We start from the raw sequence: 22,690 nt of genomic DNA on the forward strand, positions 1-22,690 counted from the left end.
ATGAACTTCAAGAAAACCCCCTATTTAAGATCCATGTAGGATGATAAAACACCCCTATTTAAGCTTATAAGATACCACCAAAATTCTATTATGTCCCCCCTTTCCTTAAATCTATGTTCTTTCTCAAGCATTTAGATCACACAATAAGAAAATTTAGATTACTTTCCCTATGACTATTTAAAACCATACACAAAACTAAACTTGTTTGGACTAGTTATCCAAGGTAGCCTATACTATGTCCCCCCCTCTTAAATATGGCATGACCCCCCTAACTTAAATTCAATATTGGGAAAAAATAAAAGGCCCCCCACCCCTAATGTATAAGCTTATGCCTCATTTAAAAAAACCCCCTAATTGTACACTCACGTGATATCATAAGTTTCCTCTTGTGAATCCCTCGGGGGTATTTCCTTCAAGTTTGGATCAAATAATTTCATTCTTACCTACCATATGTTGTAGCTGTCGGCATAAAGATTGCAATTCGCTTGCCGCTTTGGCTCATAAAAGAGGGAATCTATAGCCTCATGACCAACTAGCGACAAAGCCTAATTGGTATTCCTTTCACTTTGTATCAAAGAATTCCTACTAGATGTACTCAATTCGAGTCATACAATTTCAATACAATGGATTCTTGGTTAGCAAGGCCTTGTTTCAACTCTAATATTTTTGCTACATAATGGTTTCACAATTTGTGCTTAGCTAGTAAGAACTATAAATAAACTTTTAGCATATCAATTAGCACAACTTGTTGCAACATAATTTTGATTGAATTGAACTACCTACATCAATCAAATGGAGCATATAATGTTCCACGTGTAGAAAATGGCTGACCAATCTAATTCACACATTGCTTACCTTGGACCATATCCCATTAGATGCTCATTCAAAAACTCACAAGACTTCTAGTTTCGATTTAGGGCTTGTTTGAACTTCTTTACCTCTAACTTTGCCAAAATCTACTCCTTCAATGCATGTTACCAAAACCTCTATGCAATGGTTAATTTCGTTTGAACTTGCACCCCCATTGAAGCAATCAACATAATCTCCCCAAACCACATTTGGAAAACAAGTCTCATTGTTAGGACCCATGAAGTTGGACTTCAACACAAAGGGTATGTATTTGGGCTCTATTTGGGCAATACTCTTTGCCGAAGCATGCATGATTGACTCCTTTATGTGAGCTTGGAGGCACAAGACATTGTGGAGAGTGCAAGGTTTATTGTGTTCCTTGCTTATCTTGAGAGTGAGAGAGCTTTTATTTCTCGAGTTTCTTGAGTGATTAGTTTCTTGTGAGGTTTGAGATAGTTTCTTCTTCTTTATCCTCAAAGTATGCTTTATAGCCTTTGTTTCATACTATTGTGTTACATCCTTCTTTCTGAGGAGACTTCATTGAAGCATACTCCTTTCAAATCTTGTTTATGTAAAAGATCCTATGTCTACATCCTAGTCTACTTTTTCATCCATACTACAACCCAAAATGACACTAGCATAAGCAACCTATGCACCAAAGCAGATATAAAGACAAACTAACTCTGACCGATTAACAGATGCAATTAACAAGATGAACACAATATAAGGTTCAATGACTCAAGTGGCAAACTAACATAGACCAAGAAACAATATACAATAGTAGTATCTACAACTAGTGATAGTAGACCAATAGCCTACAAGCAAGCCAACATAAAGGGCAAATAAGTCTTGGAAACAGGCTGACATGGGATGGCTACAAAAGAGATATGCAGAGCAAGATAGCAATAATGAAAGCTACAATAGGACCATGATGCCAGACCAAAACTCAACAACTGTAACAAGGGATGCAAAGGCATGAGGCATACATCGAAGCTCAGGATCATGATAAGGTCACCCAAAACCAAGGTTGTTAACAAGATCGACATGTGAGGATAAGGCCGCATCATCCAAAATGTGGCATTTACCACGTTAGCAAGAGTCTAAGTCACTATTCCAGTCAACAGTGCCATGTCGGTAGTACATGTGACATGGCCACACCATCATGTGCCACATTAGCATACCACATGGCAGTCCAATCATCAATGCCGCATAAGCACACAAGTGCCTACTAAGCACAATTTGTAAGCAGCATTTGTACACACAGGCAATATGTTCACATAGTGCCACAGCATTAATTGGAGCTCCTCCTTGATAAGCCATAACTTTTGATCCAGGAAGAATTTGCTTATGATCCAGGGGAAAAATGATCCATGGTTTTTATACAATGGTAGTGTCTAATTCTTTTAAGACCTATGAGATTGTTGCATAAAAACCATTGTATAAAATTAGACACTACCAATATTGAAATAATTAAATTGATAAAACCTTTGCAACGAATGGCAAAGCAAAGCATGAATGCACAAATCATTATCCTAAGCATGCCAAAAGCACAAGCTCATGAGATGACCATAGCACATAACATGGCATCCAAACTTAATGCATTAAAGGAACATGAAGAACAAAGCATCACATGACATAAAGTAAAGAGGAGAATGACAATGAAAGAATATACTAAGAGCCACAAAGATAGACGTTATTACCTTAGCCCAAGTTTTGTAAAAGGCTACCATATGAGTAGACCTGATTTTTTAAATCAAACCTGATCATTTGAGAGTAGTGTATCAACAAGAGGTGATGGATTATCTTTTGTAACTCACATCTCCTCACCTTGCATAGCTAGGTGTTGAGAGTTGTGGTGACATGAACATAAGAAAAGAGGCAAGGTATGAGTAAAGGTTATGAAGCAAGAGCATGCTGCCACATGGTAGGGAGGCTTTATCCAAACATGTGAGCAAGCAAATGTAAGTATCTATCCACTCCTATAAATGGAGGTCATTTTCATGCAATAACATCAAGCAATCTCTCAAGTCTCTTTATGACTACAAGTCACAATCTTGTAACCTAACACACTTGAGTCTATGCTTTACAATTAATAGGTTAGACTTCATTAGGCCTACAACAGCATTGCTCCACTCCCCTCACACTCCTTTGCATCTGTAGGAGGACACGAGTATTGGGAAACTTGAAAGGTCATCAATTTGCAAAGGTTGAAATTGGATGATCCTCCCACATGTCTTTGCACTAGTGAAAGGGCAAAATACTATTGATACTAGTAGCTTGGGATTGCAAAGGATGGAAATTGAGGATCCTACCACATGTCTTTGCATTAGTACCAAGCTTTTAATATGTAGAGAATTACATTGAAAACCACATAGAACACATGAGCTACCATAGCTAGGAGATCCTGGAGTTAAGCAAATATTTAACGATGAGCACTAGATCAATTTTTTAAACATGGAGTCATTCAATCATATGGATAGGACATTCAATTTGAACCTTTCAATGGATAGCTAATAAGTGAAGCTAAGTGTTAATAGAAGGTCAATAATGATGGAAATGCTATTGAGACTAGTGGCCTTGGATTGTGACTGCGATGGCTATCACAGGCTTTGGAAAAATGGGAAATTGGACCTTTAATTAAGGTTTCAAAGAGGGTCTATCTTATTTTCATATGTAATATCACTGTGCTTATATAGCTTTTAAAATACCCTTTTTGTAGATTTTACGTATGGTATTTTTAAAATCCCTTCATGCATGTATAACATTTTTCAATTTTATGGGGACATACACTCGCTCGACTCAACTTTATTCCTATTTGTTTTGGTCTATGGAGGCTAATTAACCTATGTTTGTCCATGGTTTAACATATTTTATGCATAGGTTAATCTTTTAATCTTATGTCTAAGAGGGGTGCACATCATATCAAGAGGGGATTCAAACTCATAATCTTAACTTCACACACTTGAGCTTTACCACTAAGCTAGGAGTAGTATAGCATCATAAGCTAAGAATGGTATAGCATACAGATAATATTAAAAATGGTCCCTCCTTCCCTTCCATGTCCCTTCCTCTTTAATGCCCTCTTCATAAGTGGTTCCTCACCCCGTCCCTAATCTCACCTCATGATGGCTCCTTATTTAATGCCCCCTAACTCTTTTATTCTTTAATTGAAACTCCTTTCCTCTCCCCTTTATCCCTTAGTTTAAACATGGGTTTGCCATCTTCCTTTTCACCCCTCTTCTTTTCCCCACAAGTAATTAATAGGATTTGTCATTTTTTCAATGTTATGGGATGTACTAAATCAATTGAAAAAAAACCCCCTCCATTAAAATCCCTTCTTGCATGTATACATATGTATTTTTAACATCCCTTCATACATTGTAGTATATATGTATAAATCCCTTGATTTAAAAATCCCTCTCTATTCTACATTTCTGAGGAAGCCTGGTGGATGAGGGGGGCATTTAGGGGTGCATGCATGACCTCGTCAGCCCTTTCAGACCACACCTCGGTGGTGTGGGAGTTCTTAGTCCCGACGTCAGTAGGGAGATCTAAAGACGTCAAAAAACATGTTATGTTACATGTATATAAGGTGATCCCTTGGGTTGAGATCCTTGACCAAACATGTTTCTAGGTCATGACCCATCCATATTTGAGGGCAACGTAAATTGTTTTATATGCTATAGTAGTTGTAACTTCTTGCAATCTTAGTTGCTCCCCATTATGGCCTTGAGAGCATCTTATAGAGTGCCTTTCAATTTTTATCTCGCGAGGTGGTGTGCACAAACTCAATGATAGTTCTATATCCATCCTTTAGTAGACCCATGGAAGCTATTCATAGTGTTCAGCCTAATCCTAGTGTTCACCTGGCTGGCTCCGCCCCTTGTTGCCTGTCTGCGTAAGCACGGCTAGTCGGCGTCTGTAAGGGTGTTTACAGACTCGAGCCACCAATGCCCAACATGGTACATTGAATGCATCTAGGCCGTGGGCTAGACTTGTGCGGGCAATCTCCCCCCCCCCGGTTTGCAAACATCCTAAGGAGACACTACAATGTAAGGATCCATGTGGACACTCACATGGGCATAGCCCTATACATAGTAAAGCTGGAACATCTTATGGGCATTCGTCGATGCCTACAGAGCAGCAACAGCCGCTTAGGCGAACGAAGGCCTTAGTGATCTGGGCCACTGTTGTGCAGGGTTTGGAGAGATACAAAGATCCTTGCATCTTGAAGGAGCCCGCTCGCAATTTTCTCATGTCATTCCCTCCCTTCTCTCCAAGCTACGGACATCAATTCTTGGCTAAGTAATGTGGTTGTTACAAATCAACACACAGAGCAAAACGCTTAATAGAGATGGCAAATGAACTAGATCTGAATTCTAGTTCAAAACGTAGGCAGCTTCAATGGTGAATGGGAATGAAAAGGTGGCTTATCGCGAAAATTACAAACTCCCTTCCCATGTAAAAGCAAGTTTAGGTGGGCTAAAATAGCATGCCAGCACTACTCCTTAGAGGTAGTGCTATAGTGGTGGATTGAAACCCCTCTTGTGAATTTTCACATTTATTTTTTTTAAAATATTAATTAGGTTGTGTTTATGGAGATCATCCTATAAAAATGCCTTTTAATAGCCTAACACCCCTTCAACAATTGTTTTCTTTGTCTTGTGCATCCAAAAGCCCTTGCTTTACCACTATAGTAGGAGGTAGTGCTTGCATGCACTTGTGCACTCTTATTAGCTTTCCAACTTAGAACCATTACACCATTGTGGTCACATGTATGATACTCACACAACCCAAATTATGTACTGTGCAAGACATTATCACAACAAAGTGACTACAATGCATTCCATCTACATTGGATCCCTCAATGGGGGTAAGCCTTTCCTAAAGGTGGCTCGCAATGGAATTATATTCAAATTCCTACATGTTGCATTCTTGATGTAGCACAAATGAGAATATCCTACAATCACTTTGAGTTTAGTGACGCATATAAAAATGATGGGAAGAGCTTGCATTGCAATCTCCTTAGACTATGTAGAGAGCCATGATGCAATTTTGCCTATAACTACAAGTAAAAACTGGATCATCTAGTTGTGCTTCCAATAGTTATTTCACAACCAATACAATTTTTTAAACACAAGTTTTACAAGAAATATACATATAGGAGTTTGATTTCGATGGTTAGACAAGTCATGCCTCTACCCATAATAAGGGGCTACTGAAAAATCAAGCTAGATAAAAGAATGATTGAGAGACAAATCATTTTGGGTCAACCAGCCAGGTGAGCCAGCTAGGTGAGCCGACGCCCAAACTCCTGACCTGGCGCTTGGTAGAAGTTAGTTTCCCATTCTAAACGAACAACTAACGTTAGTTCAGAGAAATGGAGTTTCGTAGAACTTAAAAGGCCAGAGCTGCGGATTTAAGCTTCTACAAGCTCTCGCTCACAGCCATGGCTCCTTTGCTTAGGGTTAGCGATGCTGCCGTGCCCAACGTCGAACGAGTGGTACGCTCCTTTCCTGCCCACTCCTCTGCCACCTTCTTACCGTTGCTATTCACACAGAATTCAAGTCCTCCTCTTTGCTGCTTTGGGTCTGCAGAACGCAGAGCTTTTCACTTTGACTTACGGTGCTATCGTTCGTCAACTCCTTACTGACTTCGAAGAAGTGGAAGAGGTCAACAAACAGCTGGATACCATGTGAGTCTGTCGTCCTTCCGAAGATGGGTGAATTTGAAGAAGCAAAATTGATCCATTTGTGCGTTTGAATTCAGCGATCCGAGCTTCAGCGTTGCAGAGGGCAGAAATTGTCCGAACAGTAAGGCTGGGCTTGCTGCCTGTCGTATCAAACATGAGTTCTCCTGCTACATAGGTTGCCCCTTCTCCAACTTGGAAAACCATCCTTGTATCTAGGAGTACTCCTTGAAGCTGCCGAAGGCGTGTTGCTGCAGGCACAACTGAATGTTGTAAAGCAGGGGTAGGGCAGAGGTAAAGGAGGGCGGGCAGAAGATAGCAGGAGCTGGAGAGAGAGAGAGAGAGAGAGAGAGAGAGAGCTGATGTGAGACTGGAGGGTGGGAGTTGGAGTGGATCAGAACAAAACCTCAAGCGGCCTAGCTGACAGAAGAATGAGAGAAGAGGAAGGTTTCTGCTGCCTATGTATGCTTCTGCATGCCTCGCTGAAGAGGGCTTCAGTGGGATACATAAACTGAGGCTAGAGCCTCCCTTTTATAAGGCATTCCAGCCATAAACCTGGCCGACAACCAGCTGACCAGATCTGGACCAGATCCAGTTATCTAGACCAGGCAGACCTGGTCTGTTACTTGGTCAACCCACTTTGTCAATGCGTTATCCGATGTAAGTAGCTTTTCAGCAATGTAATGATGTATACCGAAATGAAAAAGATGCATAACAAAGGAGATCTACGAAACATTCAAGCACCGTATGCTTCCCTCATCTGTCTCTGCTAAATACTTCACCTCCTCCATCAAGTTACTTACAAATCCCCTCCTCCATAAGAGTGCTGGGTTCAATTAGTTAATCCAAAACACCTGGATGTATTTTCACTGCATAACAGGTCTCCTATTTATGCCTTAGTTTATCAATCAGTAACTTGAACAACTTCAAGAAAAATGTTCTCTATAAAGGCTGGCTAAAACAATCTGTCCAAATGCACATATATTGTATCTAATGTATTAGTACACGTGCTAGCCTGACTACTTAGAAACCCAAAGCTTCTGCTCCATTGTAAGGCTAATCTTCATTTTTTTCCACGAGTGTTCCATTTTCCTTGTTTGCCATTGCTACTCCTAGATTCCTTTCTTTGCTTCTGTTTTTTGTTTCTTCCTCCACCACAAAAATTTTTTAGCTGCTTTTGTTCTCCCTATGTACCATGTGTTAGAGATCGATGACCCCACTTGTGAGCCGCCAACCGGTCTTCCTGCTGAAGACTCGCTGCCAAGGGTATGTTCTACTGAATGGATTCCTGCTGCTCTTATATGCAGCCAAGAGTGAGGCACAAAGTGAATGCCAGGCCCCAAAACGGGGGCCTTTATACGGGGCATAGAAGCCCTCAGATCTGGCAGACCAGATGTGTACTCTGCTGACCAAACTCCTGCTCAGACCGACCTGACACAGCCTCCTGCTGCTGACCTAACAGCCGACCAGTCTGTACAGCCAACTGTCCTGTGCTGACTGCCCCCGTCTGCTGCTGCAGATGCCGACCACCTGCAGGGCCTATAAGTGCCCTTATACTGGGGCACTTTCCTGCACCAGCCCCCTGATATGCCCTACTCCATGGCCTATGCCAGACGTGTATGCTAGCCTGTACTGCAGACCACGTGCTGTCCTGCCGGTCCTACAGTCTGTCCATGCTGCGCATGTGGCAGCCTGTTTGCTGACCATGTGGCAGCCCTCTTTCTTCTTTTATCTTCTCAGTGCACCCCCCCATGGCATCTTCATTCTCTGCCCATGTGAGCTCCTTCTGATCCCTTGCTTTGCTACAGGTCATTTGGGGAGGTGACTTCTAATTCCCAACACCCCTTGTCACCGATCCACTGGGGGCCTATACCTGCTCGTCGAAACAGATGCTCCATCAGTTCCCATGGAGAGGCTTTCAGGAACAAGTCGATGGCATCCTCAATCTTTCATCCTTGTTTTCCTCCAGGTCCAACTTCACCAAGGTAAGCCATCAAGAACACAGGTACCATTCGAGTATACAAACTGTTCGTACCTCCATCAGGTTCATCTAGCTAAAATGCAAGGACAGTTTGGCTCCACCATGCTCTGAGGTCTATTTCAACCCGTCCTGTTTGCAGGCACCATCTGCAACCAAGAAACACAAGTGAACAATGAGATCCCTGTAACTACTCCACAGATTCTCGTCACCAAGTATACTTCCAGAAATCTTGGAATCTTCAGAAACAAGTTCCAAGTGAGCTCCCACGTGAGTACCCCATCGCTAATGATGGACCCTCCACCTCAAAGGCTTCAACAGGTTCACCTATTCTGTCTTCCAATATCCTGCAATTGGGCCTTGAAGAAGCCTCTGAAACACCTGTCCATGTCAACAACTTAAGCTTCTCGAAGCCTCCATTAGTAGCCTAATAGCAGGCATTGATGACATTTACAACAAGATTTCCTCCTTTGTTCATTAGGAAGGCTTTCACCCTGTACAATCATTACACACTGGCATGGCCTTGTAGGCTAGTTAGTACATAAATAGGACAGTTAGTACTGTTAGTTCACGTATGACTACTGGATTAAGATAGATAATTTTTTCCTTAGGATTTTATAAAAAACCTTTTGTACTTGAAATACAGATGCTTGTTGCCTGTGCTCAACGTTGATGATTTGCTTCCACTTGATCATCTCGTACAACAGAGGTATCGAAGTGGTCAGATCCTGGCCTCTCCGCTTGATTGGGGCTGATCCTCGCTGGTTGACTAGTTCGGCTTTTGATTTTTGCTTCAGCTGGTTGATTTTTTCCTCGAGCTGGTCGACATCTTTTATGAGTTGCCACCTTTGTCTTGCTGGGTGTTTTGTATTGAGCTGCACGATTCTGCTCTATATCTGGTTGTTCTCACACATCAGATTGCCGCCTCAGTTATGCTCTAATTTTGAGCACATCAAATCATGCCGTTGCCATTTTCTGAGATCTGTTCTTGCTGGTGCTCTAGATCAGTTTGTTGTCGCTTCCTTTCACTTTTAGAACGGATGCTTTCATCGCATATGTATGCCTCATGAATAGTCCTCCCCTCAGGGTTAATACTATTGCTACAAAGGCCATCACTATTATTTGCAAGGCATGACATAACCGACATCCCACCCTTGCAGCTGATGATCCCATCGCACCAGCAAAAAGAAGTGTCGGAAGATGACAGGGCCTATCTCACATCCAACTTTCCATATCTAACCACTCTCTCTGCCAATCTCACAACCTCACTACTCCTTGCTGCTACCATCCTCTTAACCTTCCATGAGCTCCATCTTAACATCTATTCCCTTCATCGTCTCATGCCTCTTACCATTTTCATCTAACCCAACAACAGCCTTGCTCTGAAGCAAACCTGTCGCCACCATTTAGAACCAGATCAGTGCCGCCGCCGTACAATATTTGTAGGAGGTCGACTTCCTACCTTGGTCGACACTTAGATTTGTATTGTTCAGCTTTGTACTAGCCATACAGGTCGTGTAGGGGATAGGGACCATACCGCCATACATGCTTTACAGAATTTGGGGCTTTTGAGTCAAGACCACTATCATTCAATGGAAGAGTCGCCACCATTTAGAACCAGATCAGTGCCGCCGCCGTACAATATTTGTAGGAGGTCGACTTCCTACCTTGGTCGACACTTAGATTTGTATTGTTCAGCTTTGTACTAGCCATACAGGTCGTGTAGGGGATACGGACCATACCGCCATACATGCTTTACAGAATTTGGGGCTTTTGAGTCAAGACCACTATCATTCAATGGAAGAGTTCAAGATGCACTCAACTTTGAGTTGAAATTCCTGCCCAAAATTTCCTGCCCAAAATTTGGGGCTTTTGCATCATGGTTTCTTTCCTGCAGGCATTTATTGCCAGGGGTTGTTATTTGTAGGCATGGCAAGTCAGATTCGGTCTTTGGGCAAACATTTGCACTCATGGCTTAGTATAGTTAGTTGCATTAATTGTTCAGTTAATATGACAAAGGATGGTCTAGCTGGAAATGCTTGCAGCTGAAGATGACTTGATGGTAGTAATTACCCCATGTGGGAATACATCATGCGTGATATACTGGTGGCCAAAAGTGTTTGCCCTATCAGCTAGATCGTCTAAGCATTTTTTTGCTTGGATGCTCGTTTGGGAGAGACTAAAATGAAATCATATAGTCTTCACATTGAGCAGTTGTAGCTTGAATGAAGAGAATGTGGACTACTTTTTGATTAGCCTTCTCCTTTAGTGCTAGCCTTTGTCACGGCTGAGTCTGTCCTTCCGGAGTGTTGGAGCTCCATACGACCCCACATTTTCTTCATACATCTCCGCATATGTGCTGGACTGAGCAGCCCTCATGGTGATCCCTCCCCCTCCACCTCTGACACGTCCCAGCACTCCTGAAACCCCTGATCTGCAAACAAACCACACACAACGTCAGATCTGAGCAGGCTGCTCACCACCCAACCATGACATCTACGGGATGTGATCCCGAATCAGAAGATGTCCCCTCTGAGCCACGAGCTGAGCTACTGGCACGAACTCCCAATCAGATCCAAACCAGCTTGGTGTCCCATACCACCAGGTGGCGCTGTGAAGCCCTGGATCTACCACTGGGCCTTGGGCTACGCTAAGATGCAGGCGCGCGTCCGCGACTCAATCCAGGATCAGACCTGGCACCTGGGAACGAGACTTGCTTCCAACTGCACACTGAGAACTGAATTTCCTGGGCCTCTTTTATAGACTCGGGCCCCGGTGCCAAAAATAGCGAAGACCTATAAATAGTTCGTACCCTTGCCACTCAACCCGAGAATCAAGCCTGCCTAGCTCTAAGCCTCCCGAGGCTAACCTGAGCTAGTCATGTGTACCTAGTACACGTCAGATACCAATCCGTGCACATGACATACTCCCCCTCCTCTAAGAACTCACTCCTGAGTTCGCTAAAAAATCTGCAAATGTTCTTTGGAGGTTTTGTAATGTCTCCCATGTGGCATCCTCCTCAACACGATCCTTCCACTTGATCTTGTATTCCGTGATAGTACGATTACGAATCTGTCTTTCACGAAATTCAAGAATAAACTCAGGTTCGTGAGGAATAAAAGTCAAATCTGTAACTTCTATAATCTCATGAGGAGAAACAAGTTGATCATCTGCACCCAAGACTTCTTTCAGTCTACTGACATGAAAGGCTGGATGTACTTTAACATCAGGAGGCAATTCTAGTCGATATGCAACTGGTCCAATTCTTTTAATGACCTTGAATGGGCCACAGTATCTGGGGGATAATTTCGGAACCAAACCAGTACTTAGGCTCTTGGATTCCTTTGGAATTCGCAAATATACCATCGTTCTTTCAGAGAACTCTCTAGGTGAACGATGTCTATTAGCATAAAATCTGTCTCGATCTTGGGCACTTCTAATAGACTCCTTGGCAAACTGCAACATTTCCTGCATATCTAGCAAGAAGTTCTTAGGAGCATCATTTTGAATCCCTTTTAATCCAACCATAACTGGTGACTTAGGTTGAAACCCGTACATAAGCATAAAAGGACTGTAACCCGTACTAGAATGCTTTGCACTGTTGTAAGCAAATTCAATCATAGGTAGATAATCTTCCCATGAAGACTGTCTCTTAGATACATATGCCCGAAGCATGTCTTCAACCAACTGGTTGACCTTCTCTGTACTGCCATCGGATTGTGCATGATCCGAGGAACTCATACTTAGAGTAGTTTCCAACTTCTCAAATACAAGTGTCCAAAAGTTACTTGTAAACTTTGAGTCCCTGTCACTGACTATGTCAGATGGCAAACCATACAGCTTAAACAAGTGGTCCACAAACTCGTGAGCCAGCTGAACAGCTGAAATAATTGTTCTAGTAGGTAAGAATCTAGCCATTTTTGTCAAACGATCGACTATGACCCAAATGGAGTCATGACCCTTGCGCGTTCGAGGCAAACCAGTAATAAAATCCATGGAAATACTTTCCTATTTATTACCTGGAATCTGTAATGGCTGTAATAAGCCCGCGCTTCTAAGGCGTTCTGCCTTAGTAACCTGACAAACTCGGCAACCTACTACATAGTTCTCAATAAATGCACGCATCTTAGGCCAATAAAAGGTATGCTTCACAAGAGACAGAGTCCTATGTATACCCGGATGTCTAGCACTAGGAGCATCATGACGCTCCCAGAGAATATTGGATTTAAGGTCCGAAACATCTGGCACACAAATCTTTTCATTCCGGAACAGCAAGCCGTTCCTAATCATCCACTGACCTCCTGCCGCCTGTACCGTAGGTGGCACAATCCCTGAGTCCTGGTCAACCATGGAGCTCCCATCCTGGACTCTCTGCCAATAAGAACTGAAATGACTATCAGTTGCGTATAGCCCTCTCAAGGATTGAAATAGGTCGGAGGATATTTCCATAAATGACAAAGCATTTACAAACTTAACTTGACTTAAGGCATCCGCCACACTATTCAGGGAACCCTTACAATAACGTATTTCGAAATCAAAATCCTTCATTAATTCTGCCCATCTAGCTTTCCTTCCCCTCAATTCTGATCCATTACACACATACTTAATTGACTGATGATTAGTCAATACAAGGAACTTTGAACCATACAAGTAGTGTCTCCAAACCTTAAGAGCATACACTACAGCATAAAGTTCCTTCTCGAGTGTGGGCCAACGATATTGAGTGTCGTCTAGCTTCTTACTCTCGAAAGCTACAGGTCTGCCCTCTTGGAATAGAGCTGCCCCAATCGCATAATCACTCGCATCGGCCTCTAAAACATAAGGCCGGGTAGGATCGGGTAATGCAAGAACGGGTGCTTCCTTGATAGAAAACTTCAAGGTTTCAAAAGCCTTGTTCATTGCATCATTCCAAGAGATCGGCTGGGTAGACCTGCGTCCACGACCTTTCAATATGTTTGTCAGGGGTGCCGTGATATGTGAATAATCACGCATAGATTTTCGAAGAAATACCGTAAATCCTAGGAAAGAACGAAGTTGTTTCACAGTCTGAGGGATAGGCCATTCTAAAACCTTCTGGATACGATCCAGATCAATGCTAATACCTTCAGAAGAAATCTTGTGTCCTAAGTAAATGATTTCCTTCATAAAGAAGTCACATTTACTCATCTTGGCATAAAGCTTATGCTGTCGTAGAACAACTAAGACAACCCGGAGGTGTCCTATGTGATCCTCAAGCGTTTGACTATATACCAAGATGTCATCTAAGAACACTACAACAAATTTGCCCAGAAAATCCCTGAACAAATCGTTCATCATCTGCTGAAAAGTAGCAGGAGCATTGGTCAAACCAAAAGGTAATACGAGGAACTCGTAATGACCATACCTAGTCCGGAATGCGGTCCTATCTATGTGTTTAGCATAGATACGGATTTGATGATAACCCGTACGCAAATCAATCTTAGTGAAATACTTCGCTCCCGCCAAACGGTCTATCAAATCATCGGAACGAGGTAAAGGATAGCGGTTCTTAATTGTCACTTTATTTAATCGTTTATAATCTATACACATTCTCCAGGTAGAATCTTTCTTCTTTCTTAAGAGGACAGGTGCACCCCAAGGTGATTTACTTGGGCGGATATAGCCCATATTCAGGTAATCCTGTAGCTGGGTAGCTAACTCATCCTCCTCTACCTGGCTCATCCTATAAGGTGGTACACTGATAGGTTGAGCCCCTGGGACTAAGTCTATGCGATGATCTACTGCCCGTTCTGGAGGTAAACCTTCCGGCAGTTGAGCTGGGAATACGTCCTTAAAATTATCTAACAACATTTTTCAATTCACGGTGTTCAAACACACTTAATTCATTCTTGTTAATGACAGAAACAACAAATGAAGAAAGTGGAATCAAAACACACTGATAGACATCATAATGAGAATTGTTTAATATATTCCGAAGCTGCATCGCAGATACAATAGGTCCCTGAGAAGAGGGAATTTTATCACACTGAATACAAAATTGGGTGTCCTTATCTACAAAAGAAAGCGTATGCTCCTTCCATCCGATCTGAATATTGTGGGTTTTAAACCACTCTATCCCGATCAACAAGTCTACATGCTCCAGATGCATAACATAACATGTAAGAGCTCCCGTGTAGGCCTGAATCCGGATAGGAAGCGCTTCAACCTTGCGATCCCAAAACTGCTTCCCAGCTGGAAGTTGCACCTCATAGGTGTGGTCGCTAGGTACTGTGGACAGCCCCATCTTCTGCACAAATTTGTAATTAACAAAGTTGTGAGAGGTGCCCGGATCAAAGAGAATGTGAACCTGTTGGCCCCTAACTTCTCCATAAACTCGGAAAAGATCATGGGAACCAAACAACGAAGTATTGAAAGTACAATTACAAGAGAGTGGGCAAGTAATGACATTTACTGAAATACCTGTTATCGCGACTTGGTTCGCTCCCTTGGCTGCGGTACGTGGACCCGCCTGGAGCTTCGGTCCAAGCACCAACTTTTGGTTCTTGCGCTTGGGACACTCATTCTTTGTGTGGCCCCGCTCCTCGCAATAGAAGCATCGTCCTTCTTTCTTGAGCCTCAGAGTGTGAAGGAAACGGGCTTTACCATTCTTTGCTGGAGTCAAGTTTTTCTTGGAGGCGTTGTCCGTAGACTTCGTCTCCCCAATACCAGTCGTATGCTGAAAGAACTTGCGTTTGTTCTTTCCACTCGTGTCGGTAACTGTGGTTGCTTTGGTACCGGCCATGGTATCATCGTATATGCGCGCATAAGTCATGGCCTCCTGCAACGTTGTGCATTTGTTGTTCTTTATCTGCAACTTGTAGGAGTCTGGCAAACCATCCACGAAGAAACCTAACAAGGTCACCGGATCCATCTTAGTGGCCCTGGTTTGCAGATCCCGAAATCTTTGAAGATAAACTTCAAAGGTCAAGTTTAATTTTGACATATCGAGGGCTTTGAGCTTGCCAATGATATCGTAATCATCCTCCTTCTTCAGGAACTCCTTCCTGAAGACCCCTTCAAAATCTGTCCATGTATCGGGCTTAGGCTGGAGTTCCTTCCACCATAGCAATGCTTTACCTGACATGAACCCCGCTGCAAGCTGGATCTTCTTCTCATCTGGGTATGGGTGGAACTGGAAGTGTACCTGCCACTTGTGTAACCAAGTGTCAACTACTTCCTTCGTTCTATACTTTTGGTCACCCGGAAAAGGGTCTGGAGTTATATTCGGGCCTAGCACTGAAGCCATAGCATCCACATGCGTGAGTGCCTGCACAGTGCTAGCCAGAAGGGTGAGAGTAGCTTGAATCCCCTGGAGTTGCTGTGTCAACCCCGTTTGATTAGCATTGACCTGCTCGAATTTGCCATCTAGAGCAGTCGTAAATTCACTGAAGGCCTTTTTGGTTATCAGGTCATCATAGAGACCCTGATCCTCCTCTCCCACAGGAGTGTAATCCAAATCCTGCTCTCCCATGGTGAACTCGGGATTTGCAGCATCAGACATAACTGAAATCTGATTTGAATACGAACTGAGAGAAATAAATGACTGAACTGAAGCGAAAAGGAGAATGGAGCAGAGGAAAACCGTCCCAAGAGATGCCGACGGAAAGAGATGCTGGAAACTGGCGAACCGGAAGCCCACGAATCCCGAGACCTCGCTGAACCCGCTACCGGATGCACGTGCGAAATCCTGCGGCAAACGTGCTGCTGACGTGGCTGTACGGTCTGCTGACGCAGGCCGTACAGGTGCTGACGGAGGCCGTACAGTTGCTGACGTGGCTGTACGGCGTCCGTACAATCTGCAGGTGCAGGTGCGATGCAGGAGGTGCTGACGCAGGCAGAGTTCGCAGCAGCTGACGCAGATCCGTACGGATGGCGATGGCTGACGCAGACAGCATACGGTTGCTGACGCAGGCTGGCGCAGCTGTACGGTGCTGTTGCAGGGCTGGCGCAGGCTTGCAGACAGGCTGGGGCTGATGCAGGGCTGAAGCAGGCAGGCACGCAATTCGAGGGGCAGCTACAAGGCACTTTGCGAGGCTGTGGGTGGGCTGGTACCCTGCCCCATCTATATAGGGAGCAGGGCAGCCTTATTAGGAAGCCCTGCTTCCAAAAAAGGCCAACCTCCCCCAGCTTTGGAAGGGTGCTTTTTTCGAAAAAAGCACCCTCCACGCAGGCTGTTCACAGCCTGTTCGCTGCCCTTTGAGCCTCTCCTTGCACCCGCCTGTTTCCGTACTGCCCTGGGTGTCCCCTCTCCGCCTCCCTCGCAGCCCTTTTCCCTCACTTTCCCACTTCTCTGCTCTCTCTCCTGCTCCCTACAGCCTACTCTCACAGGTTCCTTCAGGAAACTCGAAATCTCTCTCTCCTTTCTTCTACCTTTTCCCACACATCTGTCCACCCCTGCCAACCCAGGAACCCAGCAGAAAACGCAGCAACAGATTTCGAATTTTGGGCATACCTGGAGGAAAAATTCGTCAAAAATTCCCGCATCAGAAGTTCCTACCTCAGGAGCTGGCTCTGATACCAACTGACACGTCCCAGCACTCCTGAAACCCCTGATCTGCAAACAAACCACACACAACGTCAGATCTGAGCAGTGCTCACCACCCAACCATGACATCTACGGGATGTGATCCCGAATCAGAAGATGTCCCCTCCGAGCCACGAGTTGAGCTACTGGCACGAACTCCCAATCAGATCCAAACCAGCCTGGTGTCCCATACCACTAGGTGGCGCTGTGAAGCCCTGGATCTGCCACTGGGCCTTGGGCTACGCTAAGATGCAGGCGCGCGTCCGCGACTCAATCCAGGATCAGACCTGGCACCTGGGAACGAGACTTGCTCCCAACTGCACACTGAGAACTGAACCTCCTGGGCCTCTTTTATAGACTCGGGCCCCGGTGCCAAAAATAGCGAAGACCTATAAATAGTTCGTACCCTTGCCACTCAACCCGAGAATCAAGCCTGCCTAGCTCTAAGCCTCCCCAGGCTAACCTGAGCTAGTCCTGTGTACCTAGTACACGTCAGATATCAATCCGTGCACATGACAACCTCTCCTGGGCGGGCAAACCCACAAGCAAGGCCCTCACTCCATCTTTTGGGCGGGTAGACCCACAACCAAGGCCCCCACTTTGTAGGCCATCCTTTGGTGGTTCTAGTGATGCCGTATAGGCCATGGTATGTGCCTTGTAGGCATAAGTGTAGGCACTTATTGTGTTAGTGCCTTCTATGCCACATAGGACACTTAGTCCTATGTGACACCTAGGACACTTAGTCCTAGGCCTAGATACAAGTACTTTGTACTTGTGTTTAGGAACCTTATCTATCAATCTAAGTTGACGTGACTTCTTCTTCGACTCGTCCTGTACTGCACACTCTCTCTCTCTCTTCGTTTAGCATCCACAGTGGTATCAGAGCAGGTTTTGCTCTTGTCTTCCAGCTCTACTCAGCCCCCGAGTCCTCCATTGCTCTTTGGGAAGTCTGCTGCCCTGCTGGTCGACATATCTTCGGCACCTGCAGTTTTTTGAGGTCACCTGTTCCGTACTGCATGCAGTACCTTAGCCGTACAGCCTGTACGTGAACAAGTACATCGTCGTCGCTATACAACTGCACGTCACCGTACTGTGCATCGTCGTACCGTACTGCCACAGTCCATAGGTGAGCAGACCTGCATCACTTGTACCTTTTGCGTCGTCGCCGTACGCCGTACCTTCAGTGAGTCGTCAACTGCACTCGCACCGTACATTCGCTGTACCCGTACTCTGCTTCGTACAGTTGCCGTACCCGTACTCTACTCCGTACATTCGTTGTACCCGCACTCTGCTCCGTACAGCCGCCGTACCCGTACTTTGCTCCGTACATCTACTGTACCCGTACATGCTTTGTACGCTGCGCCGTACATTCGTCGTACAGGGTCGTACCTTCAGGAGTACACCGTACGTCCGTACAGCCGTACAGCAGTACTTAAGCTGACAGTACAGCTGTACGTTGTACTAGAGCTGTTTGTACAGCTAAGATTTGCAGGACATTGGGTCACATTTGTGAGATTCCAGCAAAATTTGGGGCTTTCCCACATTTGCCCTCTTTTTGGTCTATTTGCCCTAAATAAACTTGGGGCTTTCTGCCAAATTTGCTGTTTTTGCATCAGATTGCAGTACATTGGGTCAGATTGCAGGACATTCAGCTACATTTACAGGACATTGAGTCAGATTTGCATAGATTGGGTCACATTTGCAAAATTTCAGCAAAATTTGGGGCTCTTCTGAATTTGCCCTCTTTTTGGCCTATTTGCCCTCAATAAATTTAGGGCTTTTGCCAAATTTGCTGTTTTGTTTTGTAGTGAACATTGCCTGTCACAATCACATTTGGGTCAGATCTGCATTTGCCCTTTGATTTGGGTCAGAAATTTGCAGATATTTGCTGTCATTTTTGGGACAGCCAGCTGATAGCCTTGAGGCTTTTGGGTTTTCAGGTCTTTTACAAGTTATCATAGTTGCTATGGCTGGGAACAATCAAGATTTATTTGGAGTTCTTCGTGAAGATGATAAGTTGGATGGCACCAACTATCCGATGTGGTCTTATCTCATGAAACATATTCTTGTTGCAAAGCATTTGTGGAATATTGTTTCTAGGGCTGATCTGAGGCCAGCCAATCCTTCAGTGGTTGTTTCTACTGCTGCACCTTCTGCAGGTGGTACTTCTCCTGATGCCTCTTCCTCTAGCACTCCTGCTGCTGCTCTTCCAACTCAAGAACAGTTTAGATGGGATGCAAGAGATGCAAATGCACATTCATGCATTGCTTTATCATGCAAGAGAATCATTATTCCACACATCCGTTCTTGCAGGACAGCAAAGGATGCTTGGGATAAATTGGCTTCTCTATATCAGATTCGCAATGAAGCTCGTGTTGCATATTTGAGAAGGCAATTACAGGAAGTGAATATGAATGAAGGTGAGTCAATGGATGCATATTTGACAAAGGTCAAGGACCTCATGGAACAGCTTGCCAACATCGATGAAGTGGTGCCAAATTCACAGCTTGTCAGTACTACTTTGAATGGACTACCAGATACATATCAAGGGTTTGCTACAACCCTTCGATTAGTGGCCATGGGTAATCCAGACCACTATTCTTTTGATCAGCTTCTTACTTTGCTTTTGCAGGAAGAGCAAAGTAGAGCTAACAGACAAGCCATTATTCCTGATCATGCATTTGCTTCACAGCAAACAGGAAGAGGCAAGGCTTCCAAGTCTATGAACAAGCCAAAATCTGCGCATAGCAGCTGCAATTCCTCTACACATAGCAGCTGTAATTCCTCCCATGCATCTAAAAATACAGCAGATAAAGGAAAGAAGAAAAGATGCAACTATTGTCGCAAGCCTGGACATGACATTTCAGAATGCAGGAAGCGCATTGCTTCGGAGAAAAAGAAAGCAGGATTGACAGTTAATGCCTCACATGCCATTGAATCCCATGAGCCAGCAGATGCTTCACATGCACATGCTCTTCAGGATGATTGGGCATGGGCTGTCCATTGCTCATTTGATCCCTCCAAAGCTGATGCACTTTTTACTGCTAATGATGCTCAGTTCTGGTACTTTGATAGTGGTGCTTCCAAGCATGTCACATCTTGCAGACAGTTGTTTCATTCTTTAGCTGATGCACCTCGAGGGGGGACTGTTACAGGTGCCAATAATGCTTCATATGCTGTAAAAGGAGTTGGAGATGTGCAGCTCACATTTCCAGCCATCCTGTCACTCTGACAAATGTTCTTTTTGTGCCTGGAATTGAAGTTAACTTGATTTCAATTTCAGCAATTGCTACTTCAGGTTTCAGAGTAATTTTTGATGGCTACAGATGCCTAGTATATGATCTTCGTGATGACAATGCCATAGTTCTCACTGGCACTTTGCAAAAAGGACTTTATCACCTTGATCATCATGCAGCTACACTTTCTACCGAAGCATTGGCTATTTCAGATTCACAGCTTGCTGAAACTCATCTTTGGCATGAGAGAATGGGCCATCTCAATTATAGAGCTCTTGCAAAGCTACATTGACAGCAGATGGCAAATGATGTACCTCAGACTCACACAGTTTCTAAACATGTGTGTGAGGGTTGTCTTTGTAAGATGCATCGATTTCCTTTTCAAAAGAATTGTCCAAAACTCTCACAAAGGAAATTGCAGCTAGTACACAGTGATGTCTGTGGCCCAATGAGGACAAATGCCATTGGAGGATACAAGTATTTCATGACTCTCATTGATGATTTCACAAGGTATTGCTGGGTATATCCTTTAAAGGCCAAATCTGAAGTTTTTTAATGCTTTCAGAGATGGCTGAATATGGTTGAGAATGAATCAGGATGCAAGCTTGTCACCCTCAACACAGATAGGGGGGGTGAGTATATGTCAAAGGAGTTTGATGCATTTCTTTCCTCACGGGGCATTATTCACTCATGCACTACTCCTTACACTCCTCAGCAGAATCCTGTTTCTGAAAGGAAAAACAGGTCCACAATGGAGATGGCTAGATGCATGCTTAAGGCCAAGTCTTTGCCCAATAAATTTTGGCTTGATGCCGTAATGTGTGCCAACTATGTGCTGAATAGATCACCTACACGGGCATTAAAGACTATTACACCTTATGAAGCATGGAAAGGCAGGAAGCCTTCACTTTCACACATGAAAGTTTTTGGGTCTGTTGCATATGTTCATGTACCATCTCAGCTGAGACATAAGCTTGATGACAAGGCAATCAAATGCATATTCATTGGTTACAGCGAGGAGAGCAGAGGGTATCGGTTATATCAACCAAATACTGGGAAGATTATTGTCAGTAGAGATGTGATCTTTGCTGAACATTCAGCTTCTCCTCTTGTGGACTGCAAAGCAAAGCCAGATATTGACATGTTTGATGCCTTTGAATCTTGGTTACCTCTACCATCATCAGAAGAGGATTTTGAGCAGCAACATGCGCCTCCTGCAGGCCCTCCACAAAGCAATAATCAGCCTCAACCTCATGCTGATTTGCAGGTTTCTCTTCCGGCACAAAATGATCCCATTACTCATGATGCAGTCATTGAAGAAAGAGCTGTTAATAGACAGCAAAGGCAAGTTTCCAGATGGCTTCTTGATACATTGAGGGATAGTAAACAAGATCAGCCTTTTGCTGCCCAGACAAGATCAGGGAATAGACAGCATGGTCACTTTCTTGAGTTTGCACTCCTTGCTACAGCTTGCAATGAAGAGCCTTTGTGCCATAAAGATGCTTTTGACAGCAAAGAGTGGATGGATGCAATGAAAGCTGAGTTACAATCTATTGCCAAAAATGACACTTGGGAATTAGTAGATCTCCCACCTGGCAAGCATGCCATTGGAACGCGGTGGGTTTACAAATTAAAAAGAAAATCTGATGGCAGCATAGATCGATACAAAGCCCGTCTTGTTGCAAAAGGGTATGCCCAACAACAAGGCATTGACTTTGAGGAGACATTTGCTCCCACATCCAGGATTACTACCATTCGATGTGTCATTGCCATTGCAGCCCATCATCATTGGCAAGTGCACCAACTTGACATCAAGACTGCCTTTCTTCATGGGGATTTGCAGGCAGAAGTCTATGTCACACAACCTCCTGGTTTTGAGATTGTTAATTCTGAAAATAAGGTATGCCGGCTTAGAAAAGCCCTTTATGGTTTGAAGCAGGCACCAAGGGCATGGTATGCCAAAATTCATGCACACTTACTATCCCTTGGTTTTCAGAATAGTCCCACAGAACCCACTCTTTATTTCCGTGGGAGTGGATCTGATTTTTGAGTGCTGATTTTAGATGTGGATGATATGCTTCTCACGGGCCCAGATACTCAGCAAATTGCAGCTTTCAAGGCTGATTTGCAGCAGATTTTTGACATGTCAGACATGGGACAGCTCCATTATTATTTGGGCATTCAGTTTGCTCATGTTGAGGGGGGTATCATGATGTCTCAGTCCAAGTATATTGGACAGCTCCTTGATCGTTTTCAGTTTGAGGATTGCAAGCCAATCTCTACTCCAGTGGACCCTGGCTTCAAATTCTCAGCTCATGATGGGAGCCCACCATGTGATATCACTCTTTATCAGCACGCTGTTGGATGCCTTATTTATTTATGTCACACCAGACCTG

General features: G+C 44.1%; 1 protein-coding gene across 1 annotated transcript in view; it reads left to right on the forward strand.

Annotated features, from left to right (window-relative positions):
• Positions 1–6,162: 6,162 nt before the first annotated feature.
• Positions 6,163–22,690, forward strand: part of LOC147901639 (Transport protein particle (TRAPP) component) — a 33,817-nt gene continuing 17,289 nt past the window's right edge. The window contains exons 1-2 of the mRNA XM_087374835.1: positions 6,163–6,352; positions 6,447–6,544. Of these exons, the coding sequence (XP_087230961.1) occupies positions 6,299–6,352; positions 6,447–6,544 (152 nt within the window). The 5' untranslated portion in view covers positions 6,163–6,298. The remainder of the gene's footprint in view (positions 6,353–6,446; positions 6,545–22,690) is intronic.

The sequence above is a fragment of the Dipteris shenzhenensis genome, chromosome 5, assembly GCF_047967505.1.
Source record: "Dipteris shenzhenensis isolate YYH24624 ecotype China chromosome 5, Dip_SZ_1.0, whole genome shotgun sequence".
Taxonomy (NCBI): domain Eukaryota; kingdom Viridiplantae; phylum Streptophyta; class Polypodiopsida; order Gleicheniales; family Dipteridaceae; genus Dipteris; species Dipteris shenzhenensis.